The sequence below is a fragment of the Vigna umbellata genome, chromosome 1, assembly GCF_029865625.1.
Source record: "Vigna umbellata cultivar VRB3 chromosome 1, Vumbellata_1.0, whole genome shotgun sequence".
NCBI lineage: Eukaryota > Viridiplantae > Streptophyta > Magnoliopsida > Fabales > Fabaceae > Vigna > Vigna umbellata.
This window is the reverse complement of record NC_142165.1, coordinates 108,513,106-108,528,688: the sequence shown is the minus strand read 5'-3', so window position 1 is coordinate 108,528,688 and position 15,583 is coordinate 108,513,106. Positions and strand designations below refer to the sequence as shown.

Below are 15,583 nucleotides of genomic sequence, written 5' to 3'. Positions count from 1 at the left end.
AAAAATTGTGTAAAACTGAATTTTTAAAAAAAGTTAACTTTTCTTGTGAATGAGTTAATTAGCATTTTAAATACATTAGTTAATGTTGAAAAAATTAATTATTAATGGATAATTAATAGTTCAAAATGGATGGTTGAAAAAGAAAAAAAAGGAATATAAAAGCGTGAAAAGAAAAAAGGTGGTGTCTTTAATTTGTATCGGGATGCACATCCTTCCATGCAGAATGTTCTTTGGTTTAAGGGAAAGCATCATAACAATAAAACAGAACACACCACACTGCAAAAAGCAACCTAAAGCAATTTCTCATTTTTCTTTTATCTACAACATAACACTCCAAATGTTACATAATTTTACTTTTATTTTTTCCAAAAAGGAAATTCTCTCAAGACTTAAATTTCTCCTTCTAAAACTTCATTGCTAATTATAATATATTTGAATTGAAAAAAGCGAATAAAAATATAAAAACTTTAAAAGTTTTATTCATACAATCAAGTTAGCAATGTCACAAATCTTGTAAGATTTCTATTGATTTCACTTAATTCAATAGTTTGTAATGATTATAGAACGAAATTTGTACAATTAATAGTATTTATTTAGTAATCATCCTGTCTCTCTCCCACATGCGATGAGCTTTGAAAGGAGAAGATACATATTGGCGGTTTTGTTTAGAAACATTCCCATTAATTAATAATCTAATAAGCTTTAGTATTGTGTTTCTTCTTTTTCTTGCCAAATTTCTACTTAACAAATATAATTATTCAAATATATACATTTTTTTTATAATTTAGTTCATCACATTTTGTTGTTGTTACTTCATTCATATTAGAAACTCTCATCTAAAGGAGATTTTGCATTGTTCCCTAGTCTGTGTCATGCGAGCTTTTTCATGAAATGTAGAAGTATATTGTCGTTTTATAAGACCAAGGGTAAAACATTGACACTAATATTCTTAACCATAGAAAAAATAAAAAATAAAAAGCTGAAAAAGGAGACAAAATAGAAAAAGGTCTCCTATTTACTAGCATTTAAGAATTCTTTGGTTTCTATCTATGGCACACTCAAATGTGCTAACTAATTTTGTTAGTAATAAGGAGGTCTTTTAGATATAATTTAGTGGGACAAGGCTGAGTTGTTGGGAACCAGACCCAAAGAACCTAGTTCCATTGTTTTGCTTAAGATTGGAGCCATGGCAAGTAATAGTTGAATATTTCTATATATATTATGTGCAATTGATGTGTCTCTTACATTTAGTTATGTATACTCTTCAAAAAATGAAATTATTGGGTGAGCTCACCATCACTGAATAAAGTTCTTTTTTTAGCAATCTAGTTGATTTGAATGTATGATTTGATGATACATGGGTGTGTGATGAATGGTTTTTTTCCCACACTGCACTTGATTTTTTCATCCATATACTTATTTTAAGGATTTGACAACCTTGGTTAATGTTCTTGTTGCCTGCGCAAATGTTCCCGGTTTTTCATTTGGGAGAGCAGTTCATGGTCATGGACTTGTCAAGACCAAATTTTGGTAATGTATACATCAATGGATTGTCAATGAACTCTTGTTTTTCAAGAGTTAGGTTGCAAGAAACTAAATTGACATATACTTAATTTATTAGTTAAGTTGTTATTTATATAAGATATTCTTGTAATGCTTTGATTTATGTGAACATTTATATGGTTTTATTTTTTTTAATGTTAAGAATTTATATAATATATTATGTTTAATCCTTAATATCATTAAATTATAATATTATTATATTGTTTATTATTTTATTTAAATATATATATATATATATATATATATATATATATATATATATGTATTAGATGAAATAATTATTTTATTTTTAAAATATAGATTTAAAATTAAAATTAGATTTATATAAAAAAAATTAATTTCCATCAAAAAAATATAAATCTAAAAATGGATTTGGATTTACAACTTGATTTAGATATAAATCCTGATCCAAAATCATCACTATTCACATAAGAGTCCAAAGTCTAATGCAATTTATTTTGGAATTTTGTTTCTTATATGAGGCCTAACTTTTTTTATTTCTATTCTATATATATATATATATATATATATATATATATATATATATATATATATATTTCTATATATATATATATATTTCTATATATATATATATATATTATATATATATATATATATATATATATATATATATATATATATATATATATATATATATATATATATATATATTCTATATATATATATATATATATATATATATATATATATATATATATATATATATATATATATATATATATATAATATCTCCCTAAATACCTATATGGAATATAAAATATCAAATCATATAAATAGGTAAAATATTCAACTTCTTTTATTAAAAAAAAGGTTTTAAAATAGTTAATAGAATAATTTTAAAAAATCAACTCTGTACTTAGAGATAAAGAGGTTCACAATTTCCATGACATTCAAATACCAATACATTTAATTTAAGTTTATTTATTTTTAATTGTTTTATTTGGATATAATAATTTAGATCTATTGAATTTTAATTTTCTTACTTCAATACATAATTTCAATCACTACTTAATACACAAAATTATTTAAATATTAAAATACATTTAATAGTTTAAAAATATCATTTGAAGTTATTTTTCAGTCAAAGTCCATATTTTTTTTTATTCAGTAAAGTCAATAAAGAGTTTTTCAATTGGTATTTATTGGGGTTATTTTCCTTTTATGCCAATCAAAATATTTAGGTTAATATCAATATCAACTAAAAATTATTTTAGTTAAGACTGACACAAATATCTTGCTTAAATTGATTGAAAGCCTGTTATTCGTCATTAAAAAAAGTCTTAACTAACTTTTAACAAAAAAAAAAAAGAAACATTGGTATTGTTAATAAGAAAATAATATACGCTAAGGCTTAAAAAAAACTCTAAAGCGGATCAAGAGCAAAAGAAATAAAAAGAACTTTTAAGTATTTTTTATGTTAGAGGAGTTGCTAATAATAAAATTTTGAATATGCTTCAAGATATGGTTATAAGCAAATGTGGTTTGAATGTGATTTCTATTTTGTTTTGTCAAGCATTTTATCTCAAATTAAAAGAAATATGGCGAAAATACATGAAGAATTGTGATATTATGAAATTTAAAGTCATCCACATTTTTTTTTGAAAAAAAATTGCCATGTAGATAAACTTATAAATTCGAAAACTGATAAAAGACGTGAGTTTTAATGGTTTGGTTCTCTTTGTAATGTTATTAGGTGATAATTTTTCCATAATAAATTTCAATTCTAAAAAATACATTCTATCAAGTTGCCAATGTTGGTTTAAAAAAATTAAGTTGTTTAAAAGTTAATTCCAGAACTCAAAATAAATAAATAAAACATAAATCTATAAAAAAAACCATTAAAAAATGAAAAAAATTAAAATATTCATATTTATTACATATGAATATTCATTAAAATACTTATTTTGTATCTATTTATGAAATTTACCCCTATAAATTTAGTTTTAAATTTTTTTAAAAAACTTATTATTTGAAATAAATTAATTAGTTTGAGTTCAAATATCGTATTCATTAAATAGAAAACACCCAATCTTTGATTTGGTGCATCAGTAACACAGTAATATGAATGTAGATGAAGTTCATACAATCATCAAAGTGTTACCTTTAAAATCAAGCTTATAAATTCTAGTCCAAACACACCATGATTCCTTATGCTTCCTGCTTCGAGGAAAAAATTTACAGGATACAAATACTTCGGACCTAGCTTAATTTAATCAGACTTCTTGCACAAATAAAGCTACAAGAATGCAACATGGAAATTACACTGAGCAACAAGTTCTTGAACTCAGCTGCAAAATTGAAATTGAAAACTTATACTACAGAATGATGCTCACTGCAAAAAGAATAAAGAACAGATCTAAGAAAATAGAAAAAACAGAGTAACAAATTTGTATATTTCGACCGAGAAAAAGAGACGAGCATTGGTATTTTACGTGGTCGTATATGCAGTCATGCTAAAACTGCCATACTTATGTTAAAGGCCATCCACGCAGAACATCCGCAAAAAGTTCATTTGGCTTTTAAGAGGGTCAAGGATGCTACGATTCCACAAGCATTGCATGTTTTCGTTGCACGGTGATTATTTTAAGCTTCAATTGCCAGACCCATTTCACATTGAGAGCAAACCCAAGAACTCTGGCACTGAACCCAGCAGCAGGGAGAATATCATCTATTATCAGGTGGAGACAGCCTAGCTCGACCAGGATTTAGAAGTGATTCTGACATTGTCCAACCCTGCAAGTAAAAAGGTTATATGAACTTGGCATTTGCAATGACTTGCAACATATATACTTACTTCAAAAAATGCTGATAAAAATCTTGAGCATGCAGATAAGCCCTCAGATTTCAATTATTTACAGTTAAGATTCACAACTGTGCATCTCTAATTCCCCAATTCTCGTCACTCACGGAATCAAATAAAATATCAAAGTAACAAACACTCTTCACAAAAATGGAGCGTGTTATAACTACAGTATAAAATACAACAGCATTAAACTCCCTCATGAAGATGGGAATAAACTGCATTAAAAATGTTAATATCTTTTCATTCCAGCTATCAAAATATATGTAAAAAATAATTATTCTACCCTGAGAATTACTTAAAACAACTGAATATTCAAGGTATGGTCAAACAGAAACATGAGTTCAAAACTAGCACCTCTTCCTACCCCATCTCCCAGAAAAGGGTGAAGTCCTTTGACAATGATTGCATTCAACAAATGTAAGGCATTCCAAATGTCCAAAACTCAACACCACAATAGCCAATAATTACTAGTCAAACACAGCCATTCAAAGCCAGGCCAAAAAATACTGTAGTAAAACAATATAGGCTGCGGAACCAACAAATAAATACGTTTGCTTCATTACCTGCTCCTTAGCTTTATTCTTGAAAAGACCATAAGAATTTGTCACAATTTTGCAAGTATCAGCCATACAAGCCTCAATATCAGCAGTTGTGTGCGTCACGTTTGAGTTAAGATCCCCACTTTCCTTCAAAGACGAGGTCTTACTTTTATTTGAATTTAACAAACTGAAGAGCACATGAGCCTACAAAACAAAGTTGTTTAAGTCTTAAGGTCTTTTCAAATTAAATATTTCCCGATCTGTTCTGACAAATTTATAAGATAACCATATATCTCACGTGGAATGCTGCTTTGAGAATGTCATCTGACTTTGCCTGATCCTTGAGCACAGCATAAACCTTGTGTTTCAAGGGGTTATACGTAACAATATATTTCTCCCTCTGTTACCAATTTAAGAGAACATCAGTTACATATATTATATAGCAACATCAATCAACCAATAACTTAAGAAAGAGATGGAAAATCTCAAGTTCTCAAAAAGGCTTACATCAAACAACGGCTCTATGGCAATATATGCACTAGGGTCTTGGAATGCTTCCTTGACTCTTGATCCTAGAAAGACAGTTAAAAAAAGAGTTCAGTTTTAATTTTTCACCCAAAATGATTGCTGGTAAAAATCTTTTAGCCTATTGGTATACCAAGGACAACAGGCTTATCTCTCCATGGAAAACTGAATATGTTCTCATTCGCATTGCCCTCCTGCAAAGTGGGAACTCGTCCTGAAATAGATTAACTTTAGTTAAAATGTGAACAAGGCTTCTAGTGGAATTGCATCTAGTGATTATATAAATTAAATTTTCTATAAAAGAAAGAACAGCCTGATCAATAAGAGAGCATGGATTGACTGTTTGATGATTTTAAACAGATCCACTACCTGTCTTGAGGAAGGATTCTACTGCCACACTGAATCTTGCACAGTTAAGTGTGTGCAGAACAACAGATTTAACCTATTAATGCATTAAACATTAGATACACACGATCACCAGATTGGAAGTACAGATAGATAAGCATCATCATAGCATACACAAAAGACAAACCTCTCTATAAGAGCTAACGATATATCCACATGAAAGGAGGGAAAATGTGGTGAAAAGCGACGGATTCCTTTTGGAAATCAGTATGCTCAAACCAGTTCCTAACTGCAAATTGAAAGAGATTTCGAAAGGTAAACAATTTTTCACAAACATCATCAAACCTGGATTTTTCAATTATAATGACACAGTTCAAAGAGGTAAACAGTCTCTAATACGACTTTTACAAATTAAATTTACAATTAATTCAATCCTACAAAGTCATCTTTCAACATGAGATTTGCACTAACTTATATAATATAATTTGGGGATATTATAATGCATGAAGGATTCCATCACACCCCCTGCCAAGAACTATATATGCCGAGCAATATTAAATATTGTGTTTTTCTTGTATGCTATTAAATATTAAATCAAAGCGATCACTTCAAAAGTCATCATTTTCAAAGCATGTAATGGCCATGCACCCATGCAAGAATGAAGTTGATTGATTAGAAGGCAAAGAAAAGGAGGAAGCCGAGTACCAGGTTAGCCCAGGTTGCAAAAACTGTTGCAAACAATGTTCCAACAAAAGTATGCCAACATTAGAATTAATCAAAGTTCAGAAACATACCAGGTCCGCAATATTGCCAACACATTCTCCTTTAGCAGTGACATCCCCTATGTTTTCACCTTTGGCAAAGGCTTTGTAAATCGGCGTCCGAGTTGATGTTGATGTTACAGCAGCAACATTCTGAGAGCAGAAATGAACAAATAAGCCTGCAGAGCTCACATACAAGCGAAACACTCATCGCAAAGCAGTCGCCAAACCTTTACTACATTCGCAGCACAAGCCAAAGGTAGAAACAGATGCGGCACTGCAGAAGTTGCCAGTTCAACTCCAGCACCCAGCTCCATCAGAAGATCACCCGCAAACCGCAGCTGTAACACAAAAACTCTGAGACTGCAGATTGTGGGAATTCGGGAAGAACCAATTTGTATGACGAGGTTGAGCAAAAGAAGCAAGGAAGCTAACGATTACCTGTTTGAGGTCATAATCAAATTTCTTTCCTTGGCGAGCAAACAGCATCTTCCCCACACGACCAGCACCGTCCTACGGGTATTATTTATTTATTTATTTTCACATTCAGCTAAACAGTGGCGAGTGAAGCTGAGAATGATTGCCACGGTTATAGTTACCTTGAGAATCCAGTTGATGGCGACAGCCCCAGGAGTAGCCCTGTTTCTGGAGACGCCAACTGAACTCAAGAGGGTCTGAGTGGTGAAAACGCCCATTGCTCCACCAAAAAAGTGCTAGAAGAAAAAGGGTTAGAAATTAGGAAAGCATGGAAAGATTGTGAATTGGTAGAGGAAGATGGAAATAGTGATACCTTAAGAGCCCTCCATGTCATGTAGGGGACGTAGGAAGGAGTAACACTGTCGGGGAAACCCTCGGGAACAACATAGGATCTAACGAAAGCGAGAACTTCCTGCATCGTGATGGTGAGAGAATGAATAGAATGAATCCAGGAATGAGGGTTTATGATAGAGAGAAAAGAGAAAAGAGAAAAGAGAAAAGAGAAAAGAAGATACGTCAAGAGGGGCCTGGGGAGACTGCAGGGAGAGAGGGCGAAAGGAATTCTTCTTGAAATGACCGGAGGCATCGGTCTCGGCGACGTACTTCCATCGACGGCCATCAATTTCCTCGCAGCAGATCATGGTGAGGGAGGAAGGCGTTTGGAGGAGAGGGGCGGAGGCCAAATTGGCGCTGATACGCAGCGTTTCGCGGACCAGAATCTCCTGGGACGAAGCTGCTGCCGACGCTGCTATGGTACTCGTACTCGAATTCGCAGATTGCTTGGTGTTCATCTTCATTGGGTTGGGAGCCATGAATTGAGAGAAGATTGGTAGATTGTGATTTATAAAGTGAATTTGTATAGTGAGAAGTGAGGGAGCATAGTTTTCATCGAAATGGGAACAAAATTGCGAATGGAATGAGGTTAGAATTACAATTAGAATTACCAACCCTAACGCCGCATGGCGTGCTCCTTCTCATCTTTCTCGTCATTTTCATAGGATTGAAACGAAATGATATGAGATTGATGAAGGGTTAAGTGGTAGCAGTTGAAAAATGAGAACCACATTTTTTTATTTTCTCCTATGCTATGTTCTAACAGCTGTCCCACCGCCAAATCAAGGCCGCAACTTTACTTTAGGTGGGTCACCCACTTTCTCTCTATCCAATTACATTTAATTCTTTCCTAATAATTTTTTCTAATTTCACAATCTTATTTTGTTTTCATAAAATACTTTTCAATTTTCTATTTCTTTCTATTTCTACTTTATATCTTTTTCAAAGTCCTTGTATAAGCAGTTTAGCAATAAATGTCGCAAAAAATTACGTTGTATAAACTCCTAAATTCCTCCCACAAAATCGCCCTTCCGTTAAGGATGGTCGGCGGCGGCGGCGCTGGCTACAAAAAGCCTAGCAAATTTATTTTAAATCAATTTTTCAGTTTTGTGTTTAAAATGAAGAGGATTCTTCTCTTTGTCACATCCTACAAATATTCCACACTTAATTACGTTAATATTTTAATAATTTGTATTTTTTAAATTAAATTATCAATACGTATTCTTATGTTTAACTGAAAGACATTGTTTATACTACACACTTATTTTTACTTTCGTGTTATTACACTTAATTACCTTCTTTTTTGTCTGATTGTTTATTTATTTTGTTGAATTTTAGCCACTTATGAACTGATGGATCAAGTCGGTCCCTTGATTTTTAAAATTATTACAATTTTATACGTGTAAAGTCTCCATTGATTTCAATACCACTAAAAAGTGTTGTCATTGATTATCAACAGTTTAAAGCTATCAATGCTGGTTAGAATCACTGGTTGAAGTCAATATAGACATCACGTAAAAATTGAATCATTTCAATAAGAATAAATTGAACCATTTATTAATAATAAGACCACATATGTGAGTATAAGAATTGCTTAACGGATGACAACTAAAGATTGAGACATTCAATGACATTGGAAGTTTACAAGTTTAGGCATTTGAGAAAACGTTTTTATAAAAAATCTTAAGGTAATAATTTTTTGAGGTTTTTTTTTATATGTTACTTAACTTTTTGTTTTTAATGTAATGCATAACTTAAATTTCTAACAAGCATGTCTCGAATTACCTTTAGTTGCACCACCCTTATTCAATATCACTATTCATATTTTTTTTTTAATAATGCTTGAATTTGCATGATTTTTTAATTTTCATATGATCCACACAATCTACAAGTCTAAAATCTCATAAATAATAGGACTTGTAGGGGTAGAAATTAAGCTAAAATAATCATCATTAGAATTTCAAACAAAATTAAGAAATTTTGAGAAGTCAAAGACTAAAACATGGAAGAGTAAGAATACTGAATGAATAAATGATGTTCACTTTCCTTGATTACTATTAGGATAAAATATAATATATATTAAATAGAGATATATGAAATAACATTAAATTAAAAGTATCGTGTATAGAAAAGTAAATTTTATATATAATATCTATAATTTATGATTATATTTTATTATATCTTCTTCGAGTTGAAAAATAATGGTAATGATTCTTAATTTACTAATTAAACAAGCGAAGCAGTAGCAAGAAGGACATCTTTAAATATAAAAATGTTTTACTTTTATGTGAATGAGAATCAAAGATGTTTTGAACAAATTAAAAGATGAAATGAGAAAGTTAGATGTTTATGTAATCCATGAGATGTTTGTCTGTTTATCGACACTATTCTAATTCTAGACGGATCGTTTGACGTGATATTTAGATTTAATATTTAAAATTAATTTTATAAAGTAACAATGTCATTCAAATTAACCTCAATCTTTACGAGAGAGATACACCGTGGGTCTACATTTTTTTGTCTGTATTCTAACAAATAAAATTTCTCATTTTCACCTTCCAATAAGTAATTTAAAATCTGTCATGTTAGTTTTCACTCTATATAAAAATATTAACGTTTTTTCATTTGTATATAAAATTATCACTATTATTTATAATAAATGATAAGATATTTTATTCCTACTGCGCATAGATTTAATTTTATTTCAATAATTAATTATAGATTTAATTTTATTTAAATAATTAATTATATCTAAATAAATATAATATGATATAGAACTGTGACAACACACAGAATTAAATGAAAGGAGCAGAAGTTTGTTGGAAAAGTTTTGTTTCACACGTTTCTTAAAAGTACATTAATTGAAGATTCTTTTTAATAATATAATAATATATATTATGACTTTAAATTAATTTTGTCCTTTTGTAGTGTGAAGGTTTTGTAGTGTGAAGGTATGAGCACCCTTATTTGTTGATAAATGAAGGCACATGGTACAGAGGAAGATAACAGTGTTTATTTGATAAGAGTGTTTATTTGTCTGTGTGTAAAAGAGAAAGGCAGAAAAGCTGGTACTGGACAGCATTAAGCATTGACGATCTCTCCACCTAGAGAAAACAAGAAAGCAGAGAACGTGTAAGAAAAATTTGAACAGAGTTGTTGTTGTTACAGTAAAAGAAGGCATAAAAGTGACGCACCGTTTGGATGGAGGACTTGACCAGTAAAATAGGAAGAGTCCTGAGCAGTTGCCAAGAACAAATAACACGGTGCAATCTCACTAGGCTGAGCCGCACGCTTCATTGGCACCTCAGACCCCAACTTCTCAATCATTTCACCAGACTTTGAAGCAGGCTGTATTGGCGTCCAAACCGGTCCAGGTGCAACAGCATTCACCCTGATTCCCCTGCTCGCCACCTGCTGAGAAAGACCTCTCGTGAAGGCAACAATGGCTCCCTTAGTAGCAGTGTAGTCCAACGCTTCTGGATTCCCATTGTAGGCGTTAACTGAAGTAGAGTTGATGATGGAACTCCCTTCTTTCATGTGCTTCAGAGCATGCCTACAAAAAAAGGGTCAGCATATATATATATATATATATACATGAGGTCAAAAATTATATCTTGGATATGTTTCATTCTGTACTTGACCAAAAAGAAGTGTGAAAAGATATTGGTCCCGAAGACTCTTTCAATCTGCTGTTGAGTGATTTCCTCTACGGAGTCTGTTAAATGCTGTTCGGCTGCATTGTTCACCAGAACATCGATGCGTCCATATTCTTTCACAACAAGCTCAACCACCTGCTTGCAGTTCTCGTCAAAGCCAATATCCGCCGCTATTGCCAACGGATCATCTGCACCACCTGTTTTAGCTTCTAGCAGCATCTTCAGAGTGTCATCTTTATCCCTGTCCTCATGCCCCTTTACGTATGTGAAAGCCACGGTTGCACCCTCTTTCGCGAAACACAGACAAACCGCTCTTCCAATTCCCGAGTCACCCCCTGTCACCAGCGCCACCTTTCCCTGTGCACATCCACACCGTAACTTGTAAGCAACAAGACTTAGACTAAAAGCATGGCAAAAAAACATTACACTCTGAGAACTGAAAAATACCTTAAGTTTATTGGCGGGTTTGTAGTCTGCATGTATGGTTTGTGGGAGTGGATCCATTACGTGTTCTTTTCCCGGCTGCGTTTTCTGGCTTTGAGGTGGGAACTTGGAATCCTTATTGCTGGCCATTTTTGGTTGATTAGAGAGTTTTTGAAGGAAATTTTTGGGTGGTTGAAGTATATGTTGTATGGTCGGAGGAAGCCTTGTTTATGAGATATTTTATAGGGAGGTTTTGAGGTAGGTAGAATGAATTTACGTGTTGCTGTGACGAGGGGACATGTATTTGGTAGTGATGAGTGTTGTATAAAGGAAGGAAGGTGTGATGGCATGCCACGTAAAAGAAGATCTACCTACGTGTCATTCATCGGCACTGCTATGGACTCCACAGGCGGTGAAGCTTAGAACCATCTGTGTTAATTATTTTCACACTCCAATTCTTTATATTATTATTTTAAGCTATTTCTCATTATTCTTCTTTTTATTTAACATCATTCATTGTGATTAAACTTGATTTTCCGATTAATAATATTTACTACAAAATTTAACACATTGAAATAATTATTTTAGTCATTTTTTTATACATTGTTTGATTAGGATGCAAAGACTCTGACTTGGATCAAATTACTCAATCAAACTAATTGGATTGAATTGAGTTTATTTTTTTTTTGGTCTTATTTAGTAACTCCTCTCAATCACGCTCCTCTTAAAAAATCTTAAAATTAATATTTTTAATATTTTTAAATTTATGAAAATAACGACAATATTTACAATGTATATATAAATAATATTTGTATAATAAAATGTAATTTTTTTTTCATAATTGATCTGTTATATTAATCACTAATCTAAAAATAACAATTAATTTTGTATGGATATTATTAGTCAGTTGCGTTGAAAGTTTTAACTTATGATGTTATAGATCGTTTTTAGACCGATTTAATTCAAAATTGGCTTTTTTTTTTCTCGAATGATTTTCAACAACTACCTATATATGTGAAATTTGTGTTCATGACTATGAAGAGGTTGGAATGATTAAGTCAGGATTACAAAAATAACAGTGTTGTCAAATGAGTTGTAATTTGTGAATCAACCCGATCCATTAAGGATTTGAGTCGAGTTAGGTTTAGAAAAATGTAATTTTTTTATGTAAGCTAGTTTTAACTTGGCTCACTTAGAACCTGACTCATTCGGGTTGAAGGGAGCCAGGTTGAACTTGTGGAGAGCCGGGTTGGCTCACCAACCTACCTAATTTAATTTAATTATTTATTATTTTGTGTTTCAATATTATTAGTTAATATTTTTTTATTATATTGTAGATGGATAAAGATGAAGATGTTTCAAGAGAAAAAAATATTATAGATTTATCTATTTAATACTCTAATATTATAAATGGACAATTGATACAAAATTACCAATGTTATTTGTTCTCCTTTCATGCTTGGTTTTGGATTATGCTTTAATTGTATCATATTTTTTTATTTTTTGAATTGTCTTTGAAGTTTAATATCTTATGAGTCAATCCGTTTAACCCACCAACCCGTGGTAGGTCGAGTCGGATTCAAATTTTCTAAACTCGCTAATAAATGAGTCGGGTTGAGTTGACTCACTAAATGATCTAACCCGTGGTGAGCCGGATCTAATCGAGCCTTATGTATCCAAAATAATAATAAAATGTAAATATTTATATTCATTTTACACGCATTATAAATTAAAATAGTAATACCTTTTATGCATGTAAAATATTATTTTTAAAACATGAGCGATTAATTTTGGAAGTATTTAAAAAGGGAAATTCTGTTATTTAAACAATCCATTCAATTTTCTTCCATCATCGCATCACGGACACATACTTAGTTGTTTAATATACAACTCATAGTACTATAAATATAAAAATAGTTTACCACTTTAGATACTTAAATACTTTGGGTTGAATTAACAAAAAAAGAAAATATTACAATTAGTATTTTTTTTACTTAATATTATTTAATGATATATATCTAATTTGGAAATTTTGAACTTAGTTACCTACATTAAACATATTTGGATGGAAGGTGCATGATGGGACTAAACATTCCTCTTTTCAATTCGGAAAGTGTTACAAAACAATCTCAAGTCAACTGCTACATCTTTCACATAAAAAAAAAGGCAATACCTACTTTTTCTTGAACGTATATTAAAATATACATAATTTCATGTTTTCAATTATATTATTATTTCTTTTTTATAAAATTTAATATACATAGCCAATATAATATGTATTTTATAATTAATAAGGTTGAATTGATAAAAATTTCAAATAAAATCATGGAATGATAAACTTCTTAGTTAATCAAATATTTTTAAACTTACTTAATACATTATTTACATGGATTAAAATTGATGTGATACGTGTAGATTAAAATATATAAGAATATAAACATTTAAATGTCCTAGTATTAATAAAATTTGATATATATAATTGTGAAATGATATAAAATTGATTGAAGCAATCGACAAAATTATTTTACAAAATTTATTTAGGATATAACTTTTAATAAAAGTTACACAATTATATACATATATATATATATATTGCGCCAGCCAGTTGCCTTACAGATATTGGTGGTTTGAAAACCTTTGCAAAAATAATTTTACTCAACTTTTGCTAAAAAAACAATAGTACTGTTGTTTCTCTATCGTCATTAATGAAACAGAAAATATCTGTGATAAGCAACGTAAGGTTTGGTTTTATGTTTTTTCTGAATTATTCCCATGTTAAACACAAACACAGTTAAACAAAATGAAAAATCGACAGAAATGGTAAAAAAAACAAGGACAGGTTCATCAAACTAGATAACATCATAACAACAAATCATGCTTGTGCACACCTTGACTTCAATCAAACTTTAACTAACCCTGCAAAAACTAATTCATAAGGAAGATTCTGCAATCTCCACTGTATATACAGTTATTCTACTGGCATCACTGTCAACGCATATTGACCTGCACATGGTTTGTTCAAACTACATAACCATACAATTATTGCCTAAAGACTAAAGAATTAATCAGACCCATATAGAAGTAATCGAGCGATACGACTTATGCAGTTTTGTGGGAAGACATGTACGTATCCTCAACCATTTTCGGATTCGAAACTGGTTTTTTAATAGGAACAGGAGCAGCCGTGTCTGGAGACTGCTTTTGATGTTTTGCGTTTGAGCTTGATCTTCCTTTCCTGTGCTTCCTTCTGGGCTGAGTGGATTGAGGGATAAACACCCCTGTCCCTTTGCTCTGTCTTCTCAAAGCATGCTCATAGAGAATAGCAGACTGTGGGGGATGATAGAATGACCCAGAAGAATAGGTCTGAAATAAAAGAAAGAAATTTAAGTTGAAGCGAGGTTTTTCTGAAGGAGGAAAAATTCATCCAAGAGTAAAGTGAAAAAACCTGAAAGTGGTGTTCTTGAGGAGAAGAAGCAAGAGGGTGTTCTTCATCTTCTTCTTCTTCGTCCATAATCAGGAGAGAAATCTGCTTGCTCAAGTCAGCAAAAAAGAGGTCATCTTCTAGTTCAAGAGCAACCTCCATATCAGAGTTAAGAAAGTTTGATGTGTGTGTTTGTGGGAGAGGGTTTAATAGAGATGGGCATGTGGGTTGGTGGGCCATGGAGAGAGTTGGCCAATCTGGCTGAGGCCCACAAAAGCAGCCCACTAGAATGATGGAAGTGTGTTGATCTTAAAAGGATGAGATGAGGAACAGCAGGAAACAACTGTTGAATCGATGAGATTCAGATTCATGATCCCAAAGATACACCAATGGTTGAGAATGGTCCACTCTTATACCATATCCAAAAAACCAAACATTCATGGCTCAGTAAACAATCAATTCTTGTCTCAAAACTCTTCTTATCCGTTTTCTATCTTCTTTCTAGCGGTTGCTCTTGGTCAATATTAAACCACCGAGACACACCCTGCATGTTACTGTCACTGCAATTCCACCCATATAACTTTTTCTTCTTAACAACGATAATGCCTCCTATCATTAATCAATTATATAAAGCCCACAGTCGCAGGTCAATTTCTTCACACACTTGCACTTCGCCCTCTTCTCTTCAAATTATCTTCTTCATCATTATACTTTAT

General features: G+C 31.5%; 3 protein-coding genes across 4 annotated transcripts; all 3 read right to left on the bottom strand.

Annotated features, from left to right (window-relative positions):
- Positions 1 to 3,706: 3,706 nt before the first annotated feature.
- RUS6 (root UVB sensitive protein (Protein of unknown function, DUF647)) lies at positions 3,707 to 8,083 on the bottom strand. Its single transcript, XM_047297208.2, has 13 exons — positions 7,550 to 8,083; positions 7,348 to 7,446; positions 7,157 to 7,270; positions 6,999 to 7,070; positions 6,788 to 6,898; positions 6,591 to 6,710; positions 5,984 to 6,085; positions 5,821 to 5,893; positions 5,585 to 5,665; positions 5,434 to 5,498; positions 5,225 to 5,326; positions 4,951 to 5,130; positions 3,707 to 4,317 (listed from the first exon to the last, which is right to left on the bottom strand). The coding sequence occupies exons 1-13, from the start codon at positions 7,844 to 7,846 to the stop codon at positions 4,249 to 4,251; spliced, it is 1,485 nt and encodes a 494-aa protein (XP_047153164.2). The 5' UTR covers positions 7,847 to 8,083; the 3' UTR covers positions 3,707 to 4,248.
- Positions 8,084 to 10,358: 2,275 nt separating this feature from the next.
- LOC124824720 (NADPH-dependent aldehyde reductase 1, chloroplastic-like) lies at positions 10,359 to 11,676 on the bottom strand. Of its 2 annotated transcripts, XM_047297209.2 has the most exons (4): positions 11,471 to 11,674; positions 11,004 to 11,380; positions 10,562 to 10,920; positions 10,359 to 10,471 (listed from the first exon to the last, which is right to left on the bottom strand). In XM_047297209.2, the coding sequence occupies exons 1-4, from the start codon at positions 11,594 to 11,596 to the stop codon at positions 10,449 to 10,451; spliced, it is 885 nt and encodes a 294-aa protein (XP_047153165.1). In that variant the 5' UTR covers positions 11,597 to 11,674; the 3' UTR covers positions 10,359 to 10,448. The 2 variants fall into 2 exon arrangements, with proteins under 2 accessions (XP_047153165.1, XP_087961636.1); XM_088105510.1 differs by having other exon boundaries at positions 11,004 to 11,676.
- A 2,591-nt stretch (positions 11,677 to 14,267) lies between these two features.
- Positions 14,268 to 15,206, bottom strand: LOC124824696 (uncharacterized). Its single transcript, XM_088105511.1, is given in 3 exon segments — positions 14,268 to 14,609; positions 14,612 to 14,809; positions 14,892 to 15,206. Coding segments are annotated over 3 exon segments (444 nt in total). The 5' UTR covers positions 15,108 to 15,206; the 3' UTR covers positions 14,268 to 14,579.
- Positions 15,207 to 15,583: the final 377 nt, after the last annotated feature.

Coding starts and splice junctions, on each gene's coding strand:
- RUS6 (XM_047297208.2), bottom strand. CDS start 7,846: ATGGCTCCCAACCCAATGAAGATGAACACCAAGCAATCTGCGAATTCG. Junction 6,711..6,787: donor GTGCTGCGAATGTAGTAAAG/GTTTGGCGACTG, acceptor TTCTGCTCTCAG/AATGTTGCTGCTGTAACATC. Junction 5,499..5,584: donor AGATAAGCCTGTTGTCCTTG/GTATACCAATAG, acceptor CTGTCTTTCTAG/GATCAAGAGTCAAGGAAGCA.
- LOC124824720 (XM_088105510.1), bottom strand. CDS start 11,596: ATGGCCAGCAATAAGGATTCCAAGTTCCCACCTCAAAGCCAGAAAACG. Junction 10,921..11,003: donor TCACACTTCTTTTTGGTCAA/GTACAGAATGAA, acceptor CTTTTTTTGTAG/GCATGCTCTGAAGCACATGA. Junction 10,472..10,561: donor TCAAGTCCTCCATCCAAACG/GTGCGTCACTTT, acceptor TGTTTTCTCTAG/GTGGAGAGATCGTCAATGCT.